The sequence below is a fragment of the Populus trichocarpa genome, chromosome 18, assembly GCF_000002775.5.
Source record: "Populus trichocarpa isolate Nisqually-1 chromosome 18, P.trichocarpa_v4.1, whole genome shotgun sequence".
Lineage (NCBI taxonomy): Eukaryota > Viridiplantae > Streptophyta > Magnoliopsida > Malpighiales > Salicaceae > Populus > Populus trichocarpa.
Genome location: NC_037302.2, coordinates 7492731 through 7514008, shown reverse-complemented (window position 1 = coordinate 7514008; position 21278 = coordinate 7492731). Strand labels below are relative to the sequence as shown.

The 21278-nt window shown below is 35.3% G+C and overlaps 2 protein-coding genes across 2 annotated transcripts; one reads left to right on the top strand and one right to left on the bottom strand.

The window, feature by feature from the left end:
• Positions 1 to 938: 938 nt before the first annotated feature.
• Positions 939 to 3085, bottom strand: LOC112325050 (uncharacterized). The gene is made up of 4 exons (XM_052449083.1): positions 2565 to 3085; positions 2213 to 2313; positions 1745 to 2149; positions 939 to 1081 (listed from the first exon to the last, which is right to left on the bottom strand). The coding sequence occupies exons 1-4, from the start codon at positions 3083 to 3085 to the stop codon at positions 939 to 941; spliced, it is 1170 nt and encodes a 389-aa protein (XP_052305043.1).
• A 4310-nt stretch (positions 3086 to 7395) lies between these two features.
• LOC7490531 (sucrose synthase) lies at positions 7396 to 13493 on the top strand. The gene is made up of 14 exons (XM_002324100.4): positions 7396 to 7602; positions 9496 to 9598; positions 9712 to 9838; positions 9929 to 10080; positions 10207 to 10399; positions 10649 to 10984; positions 11073 to 11168; positions 11267 to 11440; positions 11531 to 11647; positions 11758 to 11924; positions 12010 to 12234; positions 12346 to 12909; positions 12995 to 13133; positions 13238 to 13493. Exons 2-14 carry the CDS (start codon positions 9501 to 9503, stop codon positions 13265 to 13267), a joined length of 2418 nt encoding a protein of 805 aa, XP_002324136.3. The 5' UTR covers positions 7396 to 7602; positions 9496 to 9500; the 3' UTR covers positions 13268 to 13493.
• Positions 13494 to 21278: the final 7785 nt, after the last annotated feature.

The following is a 21278-nucleotide window of genomic DNA, read 5'->3' as shown; positions in this document are numbered from 1 at the left end:
CATGTAAATGTGGGATATTGAATTGTTTAGACATGTGTGAATTTAATTATTGAGAAGTTGTGATGTAATGAGAGGAAGATATCCTGGATGATAGGACGAGTAAGAGATTTGTTAATTGAGGATTGTGAAAGAAGAGTCGATAACTTGGTACCTAAAAATATAGAGGAAACTCTGCCGAATTTTTATTGATTACAGAAAAAAAAAATCCCTAACCTTAATTAAATTATTATGTCCTTGCTCTTTGTTTTAAATACATATGTTGGGGTTGTTACACAACCTGTCAAACTCATGATCCCTATAATTTTTTTAAAAATGCATTCTGGCACCAAACTTTATTTCTTTCATTTTGTAGTTTTTGTTTTTGGTGGAGAAGAGAGAGGGGGTTGCCAGATTCCGACTTAGAGAAAGAAAGCTATAATTGACGATGATGTTTTGCCATCAAAACAATTTGTTTTTATGTCAAATGGTTCCATATGATGAGAGGGGATAATATTAAGTTTTTGTTTACCTTGAAAATGACTAGAAAAATATATTTGAGCTCGAGAATATTTTTAGTTTTAGGTTAATTTTGGGTTTTTGGGTGGTTTTTTGAGCCTTTGGAGGCCATATAATGGTTTAACAAGGCTCTTAGGATCATAGTTTTGAAACTCGACTCGGTCATCGACCCGGTCTAGTGATCGGGTCACGGGTCAGATGGGTTGACCCGGGTCAACAAAAAAAACACCTATATAAAACCCCTAACTAGATACAAATTTACAATGCAACACTTACATAAACCAAATTTAAATTTTAAACCAACAACATAAATTTAATTCAATATCCAAAACACAAACCAAATATAAATTCTAAAATATTTAAAACAAAACATCCAACAATATAAATTCTAAAATATTTAAAACAAAACATCCAACAATATAAATTCTAAATCAACAACACATTCACTTTTGTTGAATGAACACATTAAGTTCTTCTGTTTCCATAGAAGCAAAATTTGGATCAAATGTCGATGGAATTGAGCCACTCTCGTCAACACCTAATAAATCATCAGCATGCTCCTTTGAAACTTCATCGTCACAATCATCTTCAATCTCATTAACATTTATGACATCTACATTTCAAACACAATTAACAAATAAATATTATGTGTTAAACAATATTTTATTTTAAATAATATTTTTCACTAAATAATCAATAATTAATTACCATCATCTAAAGTATCTTGTATGGTCATAATTGATAGAGCTTAGTGAAAACTCTCTGCTTCTTCAGTTGTCAAAATTGACGGGTCATCTTCCACTACCCAATTTTCAATGTCACAAATTTGTCTCAACATTAATTGGATCATAATTTCATCCTTTCCAATAATTCCTATTTATTAAAAGTGAAAGTTAACACAATATAAGTATTAATAATGCTACTAAATAAGATAAAATAATATTTAAGGAATTAGAGAAAAGAAAAATACTTTTGTTTCAATCTTAGATTGCAGTGAACGTAAACAAAGTCATTAAGCCTTTGGTCCTCCAATCTATTTCTCTTCTTGGAGTGAATATGTTCAAACATACTCCAATTTCTCTCGCATCCCGAAGAACTACAAGTTTGACTTAACACTCGTATAGCTAACTGTTGTGGATTTGGAGCACTGGTTCTATATGTCATCCACCATTCATCTATATAAAAAATAATAATAAGTAAGAGTGTAAGAATATGTCAAATAATATTTTTAAATATAAAAATTATATACCTGGAGGCATAAGGGTGCGATTATTTATTGCGGACGCTCGACCAAAGTCATGTTCAGCATTCCTAAACAACTTTATCTCACTTGTAATCTTATTTTGCAATGGTAAATTTCCATGTGCATACTTCTCAAAAACATCTAGAAGTCCAGAAATGGTGCTCATATGTTTATCCATTATATTTGCATCATATTGAAATCGAGAATTCAACCAAAATGCCGCTGCATAAAGATTTCTATATAGTTGTCCATCCCACCGATTATTGATAATGTCTATGAAAGGTTTCACTCTAGCCTTTCTCTTTTGAAATCTCCTCATCATTTCTTCTTTTGCATGATGAATAACATCATACAAATATCCCATCGAAGGTCTATCATCACCATCACCATCAACCATTCGTAGAACTCGAACTAAAGGTTCACTCATTCACACAATTATTGTACATTCTTCCCAAAACAGAGAGTTTATCACACTCTCAACAAACTTTTTTTCTTTGCTATCTTTAGCATAATCAGATGAGACCCATTCCCTAAATGTCACCATAGCTCTCAACTCATCTTTATGAGCTAAAATGCTTTGCAATGCAATGAAATGAAATTTGTAGCAAAATGAGTAGGAGCTGGACGAAGTATTTCTTTTCCTCCAGTAAACTTTCTCATCAAATACAATGGATAACAATGATTATAAATGTATTTTGTGATACCAGAAGCATGCTCAACAATATAACAAACTGATTGCAATTTACCAATGTCCTGGAGTATGAGGTTGATGCAATGAGCAACACAAGGAGACCAAAATATTAAAGAAAATTCTTCCATCAATAACCTGCCAGCAGCAATATAATTTGCAGCATTATCATTCACCATATGCACAATGTTTTCTACCCCAATATACAAAACAACCTCTCTAAACAATTGATACAACAATCTAGCAGTCTTTGAGACATCTGATACATCCACAGTTTTCAAAAAAATTGTTCCTTTAGGACAACATACTAAGAAGTTAATTAAAGTCCTTCTCTTCTGATCTGTCCGTCCATCAGTCATTAATGTGCAACCAGTCTTCTTCCAAATCTCTCGATAACTCTCAACATAAATCTTCACTTCATCAATCGTTTTTACCAAGTAATAACCACGAATAGCATGCAAGTTTGGTCTTTTATAACTAGAACTCATGACTGTTACAACATCTATGACATGCTGATAATACACAGAGTTAACAGCATTAAATGGCACACATGTATCAATCATCCACTTCGCTAAAGCAAGATCACACCGTTCAACTGCTTCTTTCCTTTGCCAACAATTCTGAAGAGACTTTTGAGCACCAGGAGTTGTTCTAGGCATGAAATATGTCTCTAATGTTGCAAATTTCTTCTGCTTTCCATAACTTGTAGTCGATTGTTTTACAGTGTTGGTGCTTTGAATCTTTTTCTTTTTTGCAACTTCGGTGGTAACATATGTTTTTTAGTATTGACATCCTCATCATCCTCATCATCATCATCACCACCACCATCATCATCTTCTAATTGCTTAATCATCATCTTTTCATGCTCCCTTTGTTGTGCATTAAATGGATTGAAATCTACTTGCATTTCTCTAACTCTTTTTTATTTTATTTCAGCATTTCCTTCAAGATTCAAAAGCATTTGATGCAGAACATCAGGAAGACATTTGCGACATTGTTCAACTTCTCCTTTAGCTCCAGCTAAATGTTGCTTAAATCAATTAATGTCACCACCCGCAAATACTTTAGCACAATATAAACATACTAATTTAGTTTTTTTACATCCAACACTAAGTTCAGGAGCTTCTCTACAATGACCCCATGCCAAATCTGTTTTTCCTCTACTACCACTTGACATAGAAATTGAAGGTTGAGATGATTGGACCGTTGAAGAATCACTACTTGGAGTACTACCATCATGTGAAGACATTTTAAGGACCTGACATAATTTATAAGAGGGAATATAATTTCAAGCCAAATTATATACTTTTATTATATAATGAATAAATGACTTTAGAATTTTTTTTTTAGATTCTTTTCTTTTCTTGAGAAAATTTTGTTTCCTAATGGAACCTTGCAAGGATACTAGACAGAGGGAAAGTATTTGCGGAAAAAATCAAACACTGGATGGCCTAATATGATCCTGATGAGCCTGAAGGTTAAATTAAGCCTGAAAGTTAAATTATTAGTCAACTAATATGATCCTGATTCCTAATTCCTGAAGGTTAAATTAATAGTCAACTAAAATCAACTAAAATGCCAGTAAATGATCTTGATTCCTGAAGGTTGAATAAAAATCTACGTTTCACAGTAACTAAGCAAAAGCAAAATTAACTAATTTGCAGAAGCAAAAGCAAAAGCAGAACAAACGAACAGGGAAATAAAATTCAATCACTCTAGCAAAAGCAAAATTAACTAATTTGCAGAAGCAGAAGCAAAAGCAGAACGAACGAATAGTGAAACAAAATTCACAGTAAAATAGAATAGCAAGTCAAGAGCTTTCTCATCACATTTTTTCTGCAACAGTAAAATAAAAGAATGCACCGACGTCTGAGCAATATTCACAGCAAAGTTCAGGTCTTTGACCATTTGAAGTCGCATAAAATAAAAGAACAGAGAAAGTGAGATACATGGCTGTGGAGCTGCAAGCCTGCAAGTTCAAAACAAATGGGTCAACAGAGGAAAGAATCGATGCCACTGTTATAGTAAAGAGCTGCAAGCCTTCAAGTTTAAAACAAATAGCGATTAAAGATGTTTCAATTTGAAACAAAGGATATGCCACTGTTATAAAAAAGAGAGAGCGAAAGAAGAAAGAAACAAGTAACAACAGCTCATTTAACCTTATTCTCAGATTTGAAACATTGATCAAGGATTTAAGAGTCTTCTGCTCCTCTGCTCTTCTTCGCGACTGAAATGAGTTTGAAGATTTCTTGAATTAGATTTGAAATTAATTAGGTCTTCTGCACTGCGTTCGTTCTTCTGCTCTTCTTGTTTTGGCCTTTTAACTATAAAAGGCCAAAACGACGTCGTTTCGGTCATGAAAATATATATAAAAAATAAGGCCGGGTCTCAGCCGTGTTTGCCCGAGCCGGCCGGGTCCCGAGCCGACCAGTCGGGTCGACCGGGTCTCACCGGGCCAATTCCCAGCCTGTTTTTTTGCTTAAACCCGGCCACAGACCCGGGTCGACCCACCGGGCCGGGTTTCAAAACTATGCCTAGGATGTTTCTTAGGTGTTTTAGGTTAAAAATTGGTTCGAAATGGTTGTTTGGATGACAAAATCATGAACCCTGTTTTTTCAGCCATACCAATAGCTGAATTCTGGAAGTTCTAAATAACGCATCGTCTATTTTTTTTTTGACAATAAGAGTCCGCCTCATTGAATTAAGAAAAAAAAAATAAAAGTCTACGTGCGGGGCTTGATATTGATTGGGCCAGACGCTTGGCCTGACTTACCAAGCCTAGCAACACTTGACCTCATTTTTTTTTTTTAAAATTTTTTTTTTAATTAATACCTTTTTTATATTTTAAAAATAATTTTTTGATTTATGTTTTAGTTATTGTTTTTTGGATTTTTTAGCCTTTTTTAAATGACAATTATCTTTTAATTATATTGGGTGTGTTTAATTTTTTTTAAGGTTAATATGATTCATCTGTATTTTATTTTAATATTTTTTATAGATTAAATATTTTTTTTATAATACTTTTACTATGTGCAACTTTGCCCAATATGTTTTCCTTTTATTTTATTCAATAAGTTTTATATGTTTGTCGAATTCTATTTCAAATTAATTTTAATAAATAAATTCATTAAAAACAACTAAGTAAATGACCTGTGTTGCGATATTAAATATCTTGATCTATATTTTTCTCTTAGTTTTTACAATTATGTTTTTTATTTATCATTAATGATTTTTTTTCATTTATTTACACAATGATTTGTAAATTATTTAATTAGATAGGTGCATGAGTTTTTCAATTTATAATTATGCTTTTTTTTTCTCCGTAAAACAACACGTTGAAAAATTCTACATGTTCAATTTTTTATCACGTATTAATGTTTTCAATTTGATCATTATTCTTTTGTGATTTTTTATTTTCAATTTCACCCTTTAATCCAAGTTGATAGTGCATTTTTATTTTCATTTTGGTTATTTTCTTTCTTAAATTTTTATTTTTTATTAATGCATTTTTATATGTATTTTTTAAAATTATTTTTAAACTTATGCTTTAATTAATGCCTCTTGTTTGTTATTTTATTTTTTAATTTATTCTATAAATTTTATGTGTGCATCAAATTTTATTACAATTTAATTTTAATAAAAAAATTATTGATCTGTTTTTTTTACTTTTAAATAAAGATTTTTTCCCATGTGATCATTTTTTTTATATATATTTTTATTTGCTATGATTTTTTTTAATATAACTTAAATAATGCTAGCTTAGTTGATCTAGATTATAATCAAATTATTGATTTTTTTTTAAAAATACTTGCATGTATAAATATTTTATTAAAAAATAATATGGATATGCCGCGTCGTGCAGAGACAAGTCTAATAAATTGTAAACATGTGTTGTGTAGAAAAGGAAGAAATCTAGATACCATACCATGGGTCCAAAAGCAGAAATGTGGCAGCCAATGGATTTTCTGAAATTTGAAGCAGCTGTGCTCTGTCTGTCACCTGGATGGTCCTCTACTAGTACGAATTTCTCTAAAAAGAAATGTGAAAAACGAAAATAAATGAACAAATTGGATATGCTTTCTAATAAATTAAGCAATTCTTGTCGGTGCATGATGCCACCTCAGTCATGTCCTATCCAACGGCGATGCAAACTTCGCTGTCCCGCACTTTTTCATAGGACGAGGTGAAGTTTAGCTATATATCTTTTTTTTTTAATTTAAATTGTTAATTCTTTATATTTTTATATTCTTTTAATTTTATATTTTTATATTATTTTGATATATTACATCAAGAATAAATTTTAAAAAAATAATTTTTAAAATTTACTTAACCACGCAATACATAAAAAATAATAGAACCCACCAACCTAAGAATACTTGTCAATGCATAGAAGTACACCTGCTAGTTCTTAAAACCAACAAAAGGAAGCAAAGTAGATCTCTGAGTCAAAAACCAGAGGAAACCATAGAAACACATAATAATAATAATAATAATAATAATAATAAAATTAATTTAACTTGGTGTAATAATAAAATTAATTTAATTACAAAGAGTGTAACTCAACTAGTCATGTTCTAAATTTATTCTCTAGAGATTACTAGTTTGAGTTTTACAAATTTTAAGGCCACTGAAGATTTATATAGTCATTAATTTCAGAATATATAAGATTAGTTGAGTTACGTATAAATTGATTAAAAAATCATATTAATAAAAATAAAAAAATTAATTTAAAGGTTTAAGAAATCAAATTAAGAGAAAAGAGTGGTGTTTTATTTTTCATCGTGCCCTCTCTCAACAGACAAGTAGAATGATGAGAGAGAGAGGGTAAAGAAATGGATTTATGAGAACATTGACCACAGGGAAAGAGAGAAGCGGTTTTGTGAAAGGAACAATGAAACCACAGGAAGGTAAAGCGGTAATGATATATTTCACGAATACTAAAACTAGAACAACAAGTTTTTTAATCAAATTAAACCACGAGTGCAAGGCCGTCTTCTCTGTGTATAAAAGGGTCCTTCTTCTTTCTCATTTCCCATTCTCATCTGCAAACTTCTCCTTTGCAATCTTTCTTTCTTGCGTTCTGTGTGTTCGTTGTGATTTGTGTTCATTCTTCTTGTCTATTAGCTTGTCCCCCCGTCCGACTGCTTTCTGTATTTATTCTGGCATTAAGCTTAAGGTAAAGATCCCTCAACTATCCCAAGCAATTTATTCTGTTTTTATGTGATCTTGAGGGATCTTCCTCTTGGATGCGCTTTTTATTTTTTCTTCCTCCTTCTTCCTGCTCCTTCTTACCTTGTATCTGATCCCCCAGACGAAAATGTTTTTTGTTTTTTTAATTAGCTCAACAAATCAAAAACATTCAGCGCGAAAGAAATCTGATACAGTTTTAATCTGTTGTATTTTAAAAATCATTACAGTTCATGCATGCTGATACTTTACCATGTCATGAAATTAAATCCCAGCATCCTTTTCCATAGCCAAAGAAGGATCAGCAGCATGCTGATAGTTTACCATGTCATGAAATTAAATCCCAGCATCCTTTTCGCTTGCTTATACAAGGTCTTCGCTTGCTTATCAAGGCCACTGAAACATCATCATCGTCATAACTATGATAGAACCCGCCTACTGCCGGCATTGAAAACATCATCACTAGTGTCTCTACATTAAAAAACACCCACTGTCTAATTTCCTATTTTTTTACTCTTAAAATGTCTTTCGGCTTGAGCTCCTCGGGCTCCACGGATGGCAACTGCTGTATTATATATATATATATATATATTTCCCTGTTGGCTACATAGACCTGTTAATACCGTATAAATAGATAATATTAATATATAGAATTCATGTATCTTTCCGAGATTAAGCGATGCCGTATAAATAATATTAATATCTTTGAATCAGTATGTATATTAATTAAAATTAATTTTTTTCAAAGTAATTTTAAGAGCGCATTTTCAACATCCATTTAGTTTTTTTTTAATAATAAATCTCTCTTTGCATTAATCCTAACGTTTGAACTTAGTAAATTAAAAAAAGGAAAATACCTTTTTCACCAATATAGAATCAATGAACAGCACTAGTTTGCTTGAAATAAAAATAAAAATAAAATCTAATAAGACATTTCGAAATCATCCTTATCCGCAAATCACTACATTAGTATAGTATCTTGAAAGATAAGCAAGGATCATGCAAGTTTATAATAATTAAACTTAAAACGTACTATGACGTGTGCATCATTCATTCATTCTGCATGAAACTCTCCACAAGTCTAGCCTTTGCATCATTCATTCTACTTCATTTTATTTTTTCCTCTAATGGTTTCGATTGATTTTTCTTTCTTAGAGTCTGGTCTTTTAGTTCAACTTTACATGTTTTAGGCTCGTATTTTGAGAGAAAAAAAAGAAAAAAGTATGCAGATCATGATTCTGCAAAATACTGAACTAGTGTTCTGATGAATTAACATGTAGCATGTATAATGCTGGAAGAACTAAAGAGCAGTTGGGCTGCCATGACCAAAAGAAACTTCGACTGATTATAAATGTCAAAACTTGGGCCCATTCTTTGGTTTCTGTCTGTTGTTTTATGCCATGGCAAAACTCTGCTTATTTTTCAACGTCCAACGTCAAATGGGAGAGGTTTAAATTCTATTGTTATGTCTAAACCACGTGGTTGTTATCTATATCTGACCGAACATTCAAGCTTTTGGTATTCCACAAGAAGGGTTTTCTCTCTTCTTTCTTTTCATAATTGTAATGTGTTTAATTTGTTTCTTGCCCAATAATCTTCTCTGCTTCAAACTAACTTTAATTGTTCGATCTCTTGCGTTATTTTAGACATGTGCAATCACCTTTCACTGTTGAAAAAATGGTTGGTGAGGTGAGGTGGTAGGTTTTGAAGTCTTCTAGAATAATGTGGTTTCTCTGTTGCTCTTGACTTCTTCTTGTAGATCATTTCTGGCTGGCTAAGCTATCCATACCCCCCCGCCCCTACAAATAATATTGAGTTGTTGCTGGTCTTAATTCCTATTATCTGTTATTACTCCCACTGATTGCTTTCTGTTTCTCTTAAGGAGCTATGGCTGAACGTGCTCTTACTCGTGTCCATAGCATTCGTGAACGTGTAGATGAGACTCTCAAGGCTCATCGCAATGAAATTGTTGCGTTACTCACAAGGTAACCACTGCTTTCTTTCTTTCTTTTTGTTTATGATTTACGGAGCGCTGTGTGTGTGCCTATTTAGGGTGTGTAGATTTATGACTGAAAATCTTGGACCTTTTGAGTTATAGGATCGAAAGTAAGGGAAAAGGAATTCTCCAACACCACCAGATTGTTGCTGAGTTTGAAGCAATTCCTGAAGACACCAGGAAAACATTGGCAGGCGGTGCTTTTGCTGAAGTTCTCAGATCCACACAGGTGACCTTGATCTCACTTGCATTCTTATCTTTCTCATGCTCTGCAGAATTTTCTCCTGACTGTTTTTTTGGTTGATTCTGTTGGTTTTAGGAAGCAATTGTTGTGCCTCCATGGATTGCTCTTGCTCTGCGCCCGAGGCCTGGTGTCTGGGAGTACATTAGACTGAATGTCCAAGCACTTGTTGTTGAGGAGTTGCGTGTTGCTGAGTATCTTCATTTCAAGGAGGAGCTTGTTGATGGAGGGTAAGTCAGAGTATTGATTTGATGCTATTATTTTAATTTACTTCTCCCAATTTCAATGTTCTGTACGTGCCTTTTGCTTTTCAAGAGCTGTATATCTTGACAATGTTGGTTGATCTAATAATGCAGCTGCAACGGCAACTTCGTGCTTGAATTGGACTTCGAACCATTCAATGCATCTTTCCCTCGCCCAACTCTTTCAAAGTATATTGGTAATGGTGTTGAGTTCCTCAATCGCCACCTTTCGGCTAAGTTGTTCCATGACAAGGAAAGCCTGCATCCCCTGCTTGCATTTCTCAAAGTGCACTGTCACAAGGGGAAGGTATGCTTGATACAATATCTGATTTCCAGCATTTAGAATAACTCCTAGGATAACCAACACAAATGAAAACTCAAGTCTATGATCCCATTTTGCTTTTATCGAACTATAGGATATAAGCAGCTGATGTTTTTATTAGAATCTTGTAATTTCTTACAATCATTATTTTAGAATCTTAAGTTTAACCAAGGACTGCATATTGCAGAACTAGATCCTGTAAAACCTGATGGCATATTGTATATTCTTGTGCAGAATATGATGCTGAATGACAGAATTCGTAACCTAGACTCTCTGCAATATGTTCTGAGAAAGGCTGAGGAGTTTCTGTCTACTCTGAAACCTGATACTCCATATTCTCAATTTGAACACAAGTTCCAGGAGATTGGCTTGGAGAGAGGATGGGGTGATACTGCTGAGCGTGTTCTTGAGATGATTCGACTTCTTTTGGATCTTCTTGAGGCACCAGATCCCTGCACTCTCGAAACATTCCTAGGCAGAATTCCTATGGTCTTCAATGTTGTGATTATGTCCCCTCATGGATACTTTGCCCAAGACAATGTTTTGGGGTATCCTGATACTGGAGGCCAGGTTATTCACAATCCTACTTTTCTCTCTTTCTTCGTGCCCACTCTGTTGAAACCTTGCCTGATCTGGCTAGCATTTTGCTTTATACTAGGTTGTTTACATTTTGGATCAAGTCCGTGCCTTGGAGAATGAAATGCTTCAGCGTATCAAGAAGCAAGGACTTGATATTATCCCCCGAATTCTCATTGTAAGTTCAAGCCTTAAGGAGTATTTTACCAGTTTTTTCTTCTTTTATAATTATATTACATTCCTTGGTGCTTAATATGTTCTTTCTCATGTTTACAGATTACTCGACTACTCCCTGATGCAGTAGGAACCACTTGTGGTCAACGTTTGGAGAGAGTGTATGGATCTGAGCATTGTGATATTCTTCGAGTTCCCTTCAGAGATGGAAAGGGTATGGTCCGCAAATGGATCTCTCGCTTTGAAGTGTGGCCATACCTAGAAACTTTCACCGAGGTCTATTTCCTTATTGTTTTCCCAAAATAATCCTTATTTTCAAAGTCCTACATTTAATTTCATGTGCTGAGATAATATCTTGTTTTTCAGGACGTTGCTGCTGAAATTGCTAAGGAGTTGCAGGGCAAGCCTGATCTTATCATTGGAAATTACAGTGATGGAAACATCGTTGCCTCCTTGTTAGCACACAAATTAGGTGTTACAGAGGTTTGACCTGACCTTTTCTTGTCTTTGCACCATCCTTTTCTTGTCTTTGCACCATCCTTTTCTTTCACCCTGTTGCACAAGCAAACTAACAATTCTCCATGTTGTTGCAGTGCACCATTGCGCATGCTCTAGAAAAAACAAAGTATCCAGACTCAGATATATACTGGAAGAAGTTTGATGAAAAGTACCACTTCTCATGCCAGTTTACAGCTGATCTTTTTGCAATGAACCATACAGATTTCATTATCACCAGCACATTCCAAGAGATTGCTGGAAGGTGATATTATGTCTCCCCTGATTATTATTCTTGTAGTAGAATGCTTCTTCTATTGCATCTAACATGTAATGTTCCACCATTTCAGCAAGGATACTGTTGGACAGTATGAAAGCCACACTGCTTTCACTCTCCCTGGCCTCTATAGAGTTGTTCATGGTATTGATGTCTTTGATCCCAAATTCAACATTGTATCCCCTGGCGCTGATGAGAGCATATACTTCCCCTACACTGACGAGAAACGTAGGTTGACTTCTTTCCATCCAGAAATTGACGAGCTTCTTTACAGCCCTGTTGAGAATGAAGAGCACTTGTGAGTTTCTATCTCTTTTACTTCCACATAAATTTCTTACGTTGTTTTTGGATAAATTCCTGGATAAAGAAAAGATGTATGTTGCTCATAACGTATTTTGCTATTCAACAGATGTGTGCTAAAAGACCGAAACAAACCAATTCTATTTACCATGGCAAGGCTGGACAGAGTTAAGAATTTATCTGGTCTTGTAGAGTGGTATGGAAAGAACACCAAGCTACGTGAATTAGTTAATCTTGTTGTAGTTGGTGGAGATAGAAGAAAGGAGTCTAAAGATCTAGAAGAGCAAGCTGAGATGAAGAAAATGTACAGTCATATAGAGAAATACAACTTGAATGGCCAGTTCAGATGGATTTCTTCCCAGATGAACCGTGTGAGGAATGGAGAGCTTTACCGTTACATTTGTGATACCAAGGGAGCTTTCGTGCAGCCTGCTTTGTATGAGGCTTTTGGATTGACAGTTGTTGAGGCCATGACTTGTGGTTTGCCAACTTTTGCTACCTGCAATGGTGGTCCTGCTGAGATCATTGTGAATGGAAAATCCGGATTCCACATCGATCCTTATCATGGTGAGAAGGCTGCTGAGCTCCTTGTTGACTTCTTTGAGAAGTGCAAGGTCGATCCCGCTCACTGGGACAAAATCTCCCACGGAGGTCTGCAACGAATCCAAGAGAAGTAAGCTCACTGTCTTCTCTCAATAAACTTTGTCCTTCCAAGTTGTTACAACGACTAAACTGTCTTTCATTATTTGCTTTAACAGGTATACCTGGCAAATTTACTCTCAAAGGCTCCTGACGCTCACAGGAGTTTATGGATTCTGGAAGCACGTTTCGAACCTTGATCGTCTTGAGAGCCGTCGGTATATGGAAATGTTCTATGCACTCAAATACCGTAAATTAGTAAGCATTCTTCTCCAATCTACAGGGTGTTAAAGCATTTATGATTTACCATCCACCACTCTCGCAAAAGTTTATTTGATGAATATTCTTTCATAACATTTCAGGCTGAGTCTGTTCCTCTGACTAAGGAGTAAATGTAACTGAAGAAATGGAGGAAACACGGGTTGGTTTCAGTTGGGAGACAGAACCAGAATAATGTTCATTTCACAATTGTGATGTGATAAGAAGGGCTTTGATTTCATTTTTATTTATTGCTTTCCAATGTATCTTTTTTCCTTTTCTTTTCATTCTGCGGCATTGTTTGCACTTCGGCTGTTGAGCCCATTGAATTTCAGTAAAGATTGTGTTTCTTTGGGTTTATCCATCATCTGCTTTCTATCCATTCTTGCAATGGAATTCATGGGAATTGATCCAACATCAACTTCTGTATATCTCCTCTATTCCTATGATTGGCAAATGATGAGTGTTCTGCCTCATTATCGAGATAAAATCAAGTGGTTTGCCTAACTTTGTACTGGTCTTCCACAGATTTTACAATAGCTCAAAGGGAGCTGAAACTTTTCTTAACGAGTTGTCCATGGTGCAATTTGGAGACAGCCAACTTTTTTTTAAAAAAAAATTGTTTGCACGGATGGGAAAGACGTAGATAATATCCTTAAAACTCATCGAATTTAATGACCAAAATAAGAACCCTGATAAAATTGAACTACTTCTTCCCGCGTGCATAATAAACCCATTAACAGACCTTCTGTAACTATGTATCTTCTGTTATCATCAAGCTCTCCTCTTCTAAATGCTTTACCAAGACTGGATTTTTGGCCCCTTTCTAACATATAAATCTGAAAAGATTCAACACGAGAAGGGAAAAAAAAAGGAATTCATGGCAAAGATAGGAGTAAATCCATTGAGAATTGACGATTATTATGAGCAAATTGATGGCAGATGTGTAAAAGTAAATTATTTATTAATAACAGAGATACGTGTAATCATTAGTTATCAATCAAATCAAAAGGACCATTGATGCCAGACAGTGCTGGTATCAGTTTTCATGGGTGAGAAAAAAAAATCGGCTTTAGGTTTTGTTACAATTTTTTTTATTGGATTATTTTAATTTTGTGATCTAGGATTGGGGTTCGTAAGTTAATTTAAATTTGCTCGTTCTTTAATGTCCAAAATATATGTCTATGGTTATTTATTTAGGTCGACTCATATCAAATTTTTTATATTTAATTGAATAAAAATTAAATAATATTTTATTTTTTATTTTTGAATAAAAGCTTTTTCTTATATTATTATGATTGCGTTATATATATAACTTGAGTTATTGATTTTTAAAAAAACTATGTTTACAATAACTAAATATTTTACAGGAAATATCATCATACTCGTAGTATAGTATAGTGCGGGTTCCATCTAATATTTACTAATTTTAAATTCTATAACAAAATAAATCCTAGCGTATGCTCTGTTTTTCATTCTTTTTTGGCACATTATTCAAACCTTTAACTTGCGTCTCACTCTTCAAAACACTATTTGATTTATGATAAGATTAAAAAGAATGATTTTTTAGTTCGAAAAACCAAATTCAAAGATATGATCGTCTTATTGTTTTGAGGTAGAACCTTGATAGAAAAGTAATTTGCCGTGAATGATTTGAAAATCAGCAACAATGAATCTGAAGAAAATAGATGAATGATGGGTCTGGTTGTGTTGTCTTTCTTTTTATGTTTATGTTGGATTATAGTGATTTAAGATAAATAAGATGGAGGATAGACTAGAATGATACTTTGATAAGTCGATCTGGACGCCACAAAGATCAATCTAGGATTTCGACACCACACTCTTTGTGATTGAAGAGTGATAAGTCAGGTAGGGTTCTTCACAAAATTAATTTGGAAGAACAACTCTTAATTCTGTGAATTAAGTTTCAAATCTTGGCCAAAAGTGTCTTATTACATATTCTTATACTATATTTATAATTGGAACATCCCTCTAAAGTTAGGAAAAATTCAACATGACAGAAGTCAAGCCCAAAAAACAGACTTTGACTAACTAACCTAGACAAATTAACTAGCACATGTTTTTTGACCTTTCTGAAACATAAACAGACCAAATTTAAAATAGCTATAACTTCTTGCACAAAAGTCCAATGCAATCATGGTTGGACAATCTAGAAAGATCACGTTCTGAACTTGAAATCCACCTAGATTAGTCTTGTTTTCACATGCAATGGATGACTTCAAATTCGGGTTCAAATTCATTTACTGTTCTGACTGTAAACATTATCAATTCCTTCACTTATTTGCATTATCAACCCCAATTCAAGTAGCCTAGCATCAAAAGAACCATTAAGGGCTTTTTCCATCTCTAAGTTCCAATTGTAGGCAAATAAGCACCCTTGAACCAATTTCAAACTGATTACTAATTTTTAACTCCGATGCAGCTTCAATCATTCCAATTTGACTCGTCAAGGCCCTTTGTAGTTGTTTCGCTCTCGCTCTTGTCATTGGACCATCTGAATCCTCTTGCATATTAGATTTAACTTTACGAGATGGATTATAATTCTCATGATGCATATCATATGCCCCGGGTTGAAAATGATTTGTCCTCAAATCAGAATCTTCATCATCATCCAAGTATGAAGTCAAGTATTTCACATTAAAAGTAGCTGATACGTTGTAATCACCAGGAAGATCTACCTTATACGTATTGTCATTCACTTCCCTATAATCCGAAATGGACCATCAGCTCTTGGCATCAACTTGGACTTACGTTTGCTTGGGAATCTGCCCTTGCTAATATGAATCCAAACAAGATCTCCAGGTTCAAACCTAACCATTTTCCGCCCCTTGTTAGCTTGTTTAGCATACTTTGTCGTTTTCTCCTCAATATGTAATCGAACCTGCTCATGTAGTTTCTTCATCAATTCTGCCTTTCTAATTCCATCCATAGATGTCCTCTCATCAATTGGAATATGAACAAGATCAATAGGAACACAAGGATTAAAGCCATACACAACCTCAAATGGTGAAAATTTTGTAGGCCCATGCACACTACGATTATATGCAAACTCCACAATAGGCAAACAAGTATCCCAACTCTTTAAATTCTTATGTATAACAGCTCGTAACAAAGAAGATAAAGTTCGGTTTACTACCTCAGTTTGTCCATCAGTTTGTGGATGACATGCCATACTGAAAAGTAACTTCATTCCAAGCTTCCTCCAAAGAGTCTTCCAAAAGTGGCTTAAGAACTTTGTATCACGATTAGAGACAATGCTTTTAGGAACTCCATGCAAACGAACAATCTCTTAAAAGAACAAATCAGCAACATGTACTGCATCGTCAGTTTTGTTGCAAGGAATGAAATGAGACATTTTGGAGAATCGATCAATCACGACCATTATTGAATCCTTTCCACGCTGTGTTCTTGGTAACCCAAGTACAAAGTCCATGCTAACATCCATCCATGGTTACTCTGGAATAGGCAACATCATATACAGCCCATATGCATTCTCTTTACCCTTAGCTTTCTTGCAAATAGCACATCTATCAATCACCTTGTGCACATCCCGTAACATGCCAGGCAAAAAAAAAAATGTTCTTTCAGCAGCTCATAAGTCTTCTTCTCCCCAAAATGACCACTAAGACCACCACCATGAGCCTCTCGCACAAGCAACTCCCGTAATGAACCTAAAGGAATACACATTCTGCCCATTTTGAACAAATAACCTTCATGCATAAAGAACCCATCATAAGCTCCTTTTGCACATTCGGCAACCACATTAGCAAAGTATGAATCATTAGCATACTATTCCTTCACTTGTTCAAAACCCATCAGCCTTGCATTCAATATAGAGATCAGTGCAAACCTCCTAGAAAGAGCATCAACAACCACATTAACTTGCCCTTTCTTGTACTTTATGACATAAGGAAATGACTCCATAAACTCCACCCATTTAGCATGTCTTCGATTCAGCTTGCTTTGCCCCTTAAGATACTTCAAGGATTCATGATCAATATGTATAACAAATTCTTTAGGCAACAAGTAGTGCTGCCATACCTCTAGAGCCCGAATCAAAGCATATAACTCCTTGTCGTAAATAGAGTAGTTCAAATATGCTCCATTTAACTTTTCACTAAAGAATGCAATCAACCTCTTTTCTTGCAGCAAGACAGCCCCAATTCCAACTCCGGAAGCATCACACTCTATTTCGAATGTTTTAGTAAAGTCTGGAAGTGCTAAAACTAGAGCAGTACATAACTTTTCCTTAATTAGCTCAAAAGCTTTCTGCGCATCTTCACTCCATCTAAAGTCGTTCCCTTTTTTCAAGCATTCTGTCATAGGAGCAACAATAGAGTTGAAGTCTTTCACAAATCGCCTGTAAAAAGAAGCTAAACCATGGAAACTCCTCACATCAGCGATACTAGCAGGTTTTGGCCAGTCCCGAATTGCCTCAATTTTCTCCTCATCAACCTTAACTCCCCTGCTAGAGATAATATATCCAAGAAACACGACACTTTCTTTACAGAAGTAACACTTTGTGAGTTTCCCATACAACTTAGAATCTCGCAAATTTCAAACACAACTCTAAGATGCTTCATATGATCATCAAAGGTCTTGCTATACACCAGGATATCGTCAAAATATACTACAACAAACATCCCAATATACTTCCTCAAAACATGATTCATAAGCCTTATAAATGTACTAGGCGCATTAGATAACCCAAACGGTATTACCATCCATTCATATAACCCCTGTTTAGTTTTAAATGTTGTTTTCCATTCATCTCTTTCTTTCATTCTAATTTGGTGATTACCACTCATCAAATCGACTTTAGAAAACAATGCAACACCATGTAACTTATCAAGCAAATCATCAAGTCTGGGTATAGAAAATCGATACTTAACTGTTATTTTGTTGATAGCGCGGCTGTCCATACACATCCTCATGGTACCATCTTTCTTCAGTACAAGCAAAGTAGGTACGAAACATGGACTAAGTGATTCTCGCACATAGCCCTTCTCTAAGAGCTCACCAACCTGCCTTTGAATCTCTTTTGCTTCCTCTAGATTACATCTGTATGCTGGTCTGTTAGGAAGTGAAGCTCCCGGCATCAAATCAATTTGATGCTCAATTCCACGAATAGGTGGTAACCCTTTAGGTATTGGAAACACATCTTTAAATTCTTCAAGCAATTCCTTAATCTGTATTGGTAAGTCCAATCCTTCTACTTGTAGTAATTGCTTTGCCCATATCATGAAAACAGCCCTCGCCAAAGCTAATGCTTGTTTGATGTCTCCTTTTTTGGCTAACAACAGCCCCTTACGTGATTTCACCTCCTTTTGTTGGCTTCGTATTTGATCCTCTCTAACCTGTTGAGAACTCAATGGTAACAAGTTCACCTTCTTTCCATTCAACATAAAAGAATAAGTGTTCTTTCGTCCATTGTAGGTCACATCCTTATCAAACTGCCATGGACGACCCAACAACAAATGGCTAGCTGACATCGGCGCAACGTCACACAAAACCTCGTCATGATAGGTTTTAATGGAAAGAGGTACACGGACTTGCTTTGTCACCCGAATCTCCCCATTCTCATTCAGCCATCGCAAACTATATGGCCTGGGATGTGGAAGGGTAGTTAAACCCAATTTCTCCACCAAGGTAGTTGACGCAACATTAGTGCAACTTCCATTATCAATGATCATCCCACACACCTTATCTCGAATCTGACATCGAGTATGAAAGATGTTCTCGCGTTGCTCATCACTAACGTCAATTTGTGCATTCAGAACCCGTTGCACAACTAACAAATCTCCCTTCACTGGTTCGAAATCCTCTTATCGTTCAGCCACTTGTACCTCATCTTCATCTTCAGTTTCAACCTCATCTCCACTAATCAGATCTCTATGATCCCCATGCAAAATCATCACCCTTTTATTTGGACATTCTGAAGTAATGTGCGCATGTCCTAATCACTTGAAGCACTTGATGTCCCGAGACCTCCTAGGATGTTGAGGTTCTGTCACCTTCTCCTTTCCCTTCAAAGAATCAGAACTGGTATTCCCCTTACTAAACTCCACCTTCTCATCTCGTGTAGGTGTTCTCCATATTCGTGTAGGTGTAGAAACAACCCTTGTCGTGCTTGACGTAGTTACACCAGTTCGGACACCTCCTCGTTTCTGCTGCCTCTCTACTCGAGTTGCAAGATTTATAACTTCCTCAAGGAAGATGTACGGCTGTAATTCAACAACATTAGTTATATCCTTCCTCAACCCTCCAAGAAATCTAGCTATTGTTTGCTCTTGGGGTTCCATCAATTCACATCGAATCAACAGCAACTCAAACTCTTTCACATACTCTTCCATGCTCAAAGATCCTTATCGCAAAGTCTGAAGTCTGATGTATAGCTCCTGTTTATAGTAATCAGGAATAAATCTCTTCTTCATCACTCTTTTCATAGTTGCCCACGTTGTAATCTCCTCTTCTCCATCCCTTCTCCTCTGAATCTTTAAGTTTTCCCACCATAAAAGAGCATAATCCGTAAACTCAAGTGCTGCCACTTTGCACTTCCTTTCTTCAGAATATTCATAACATTCAAACACCTTTTCAACCTTCTGAATCCACTCCAAGTATTCCTCGGGTGAACTACTTCCTCTAAACGGTGGAATCTTAAGTTTGAGACCATTAGGAGGATTATAATTCTGCCTTCTTGGTCTGCCCTTATCGTCGGCCTCATCATCCCCATTTGGATCTTCGTCAGCTTCTATAATATCATTTCGTGGCACCCTAAGTGCTTACCTCTGTTGGGGTTGCAAATTATTTCTTTGCATCATTTGCATAAGGGTATTCAACTGTTCACGAATTCCAGTCATTTCATCCCGAATCTCAGCATGAGATCGTTGTAAGCCCATAACCTGTGCCTGTTCCAAACTTAACCCTCTTGGCAAATCTTCTTTATCTCCAGCCATAATTAAGTTTATCAACCTTAATTCCAGCAAGCCTTTCTTCTGTTTTTGGCTCTTACCTTATATCGCAACTGATGCTTTGATACCAGATGATGTGCCGTGAATGATTCGAAAATCGACAACAATGAATCTGACGAAAATGGATGAAGGATGGGTCTGGTTGTGTTGTCTTTCTTTTGATGTTTAGGTTGGATTATAGTGATTTAAGGTAAATAAGATGGAGGATAGACTAGAATGATACTTTGATAAGTCGATCTGGATGCCACAAAGATCAATCTAGGATTTCGACGCCACACTCTTTGTGATTGAAGAGTGATAAGTCAGGTAGGGTTCTTCACAAAATTAATTTGGAAGAACAACTCTTAATTCTGTGAATTAAGTTTCAAATCTTGGCTAAAAATGCCTTATTACATATTCTGATACTATATTTATAATTGGAACATCCCTCTAAAGTTAGGAAAAATTCAACATGACAGAAGTCAAGCCCAAAAAACAGACTTTGACTAACTAACCTAGATAAATTAACTAGCACACGTTTTTTGACCTTTCTGAAACATAAACAGACCAAATTTAAAACAGCTATAACTTCTTGCACAAAAGTCCAATGCAATCATGGTTGGACAATCTAGAAAGATCACGTTCTGAACTTGAAATCCACCTAGATTAGTCTTGTTTTCACATGCAATGGATGACTTCAAATTCGGGTTCAAATTCATTTACTGTTCTGACCGTAAACAACATCAATTCATTCACTTATTTGCATTATCAACCCCAATTCAAGTAGCCCAGCATCAAAAGAACCATTAAGGGCTCTTCCCATCTCTGAGTTCCAATTGTAGGTAAATAAGCACCTTTGAACCAATTTCAAACTGATTACTAATTTTTAACTCCGACGTAGCTTCAATCATTCCAATTTGACTCGTCAAGGCCCTTTGTAGTTGTTTCGCTCTCGCTCTTGTCATTGGACCATCTGAATCCTCTTGCATATTAGATTTAACTTTACGAGATGTATTATAATTCTCATGATGCACATCAGAAAGGCTTTTAATGGATATCTTGAAAATTATTATTGCGTGCGTGCACAACATTAAGAACGATAAGAAAAAAAGTTTCGGACACAATCATAAAGTTATGATTATGAAATTCAGGAGTCACCGCCTAGTGTTATGGT

Bases quoted from the DNA above. Each gene is read 5' to 3' on its own strand.
- LOC112325050 (XM_052449083.1), bottom strand. From the start codon at position 3,085: ATGCCTAGAACAACTCCTGGTGCTCAAAAGTCTCTTCAGAATTGTTGG. The intron at 2,314-2,564 runs GTTATTGATGGA...TGCATTGCAAAG, and splicing joins AATTATATTGCTGCTGGCAG to CATTTTAGCTCATAAAGATG. The intron at 2,150-2,212 runs GTGTGATAAACT...GTGAACCTTTAG, and splicing joins AGAAAAAAAGTTTGTTGAGA to TTCGAGTTCTACGAATGGTT.
- LOC7490531 (XM_002324100.4), top strand. From the start codon at position 9,501: ATGGCTGAACGTGCTCTTACTCGTGTCCATAGCATTCGTGAACGTGTA. The intron at 10,081-10,206 runs GTAAGTCAGAGT...CTAATAATGCAG, and splicing joins GAGGAGCTTGTTGATGGAGG to CTGCAACGGCAACTTCGTGC. The intron at 11,648-11,757 runs GTTTGACCTGAC...ATGTTGTTGCAG, and splicing joins ACAAATTAGGTGTTACAGAG to TGCACCATTGCGCATGCTCT.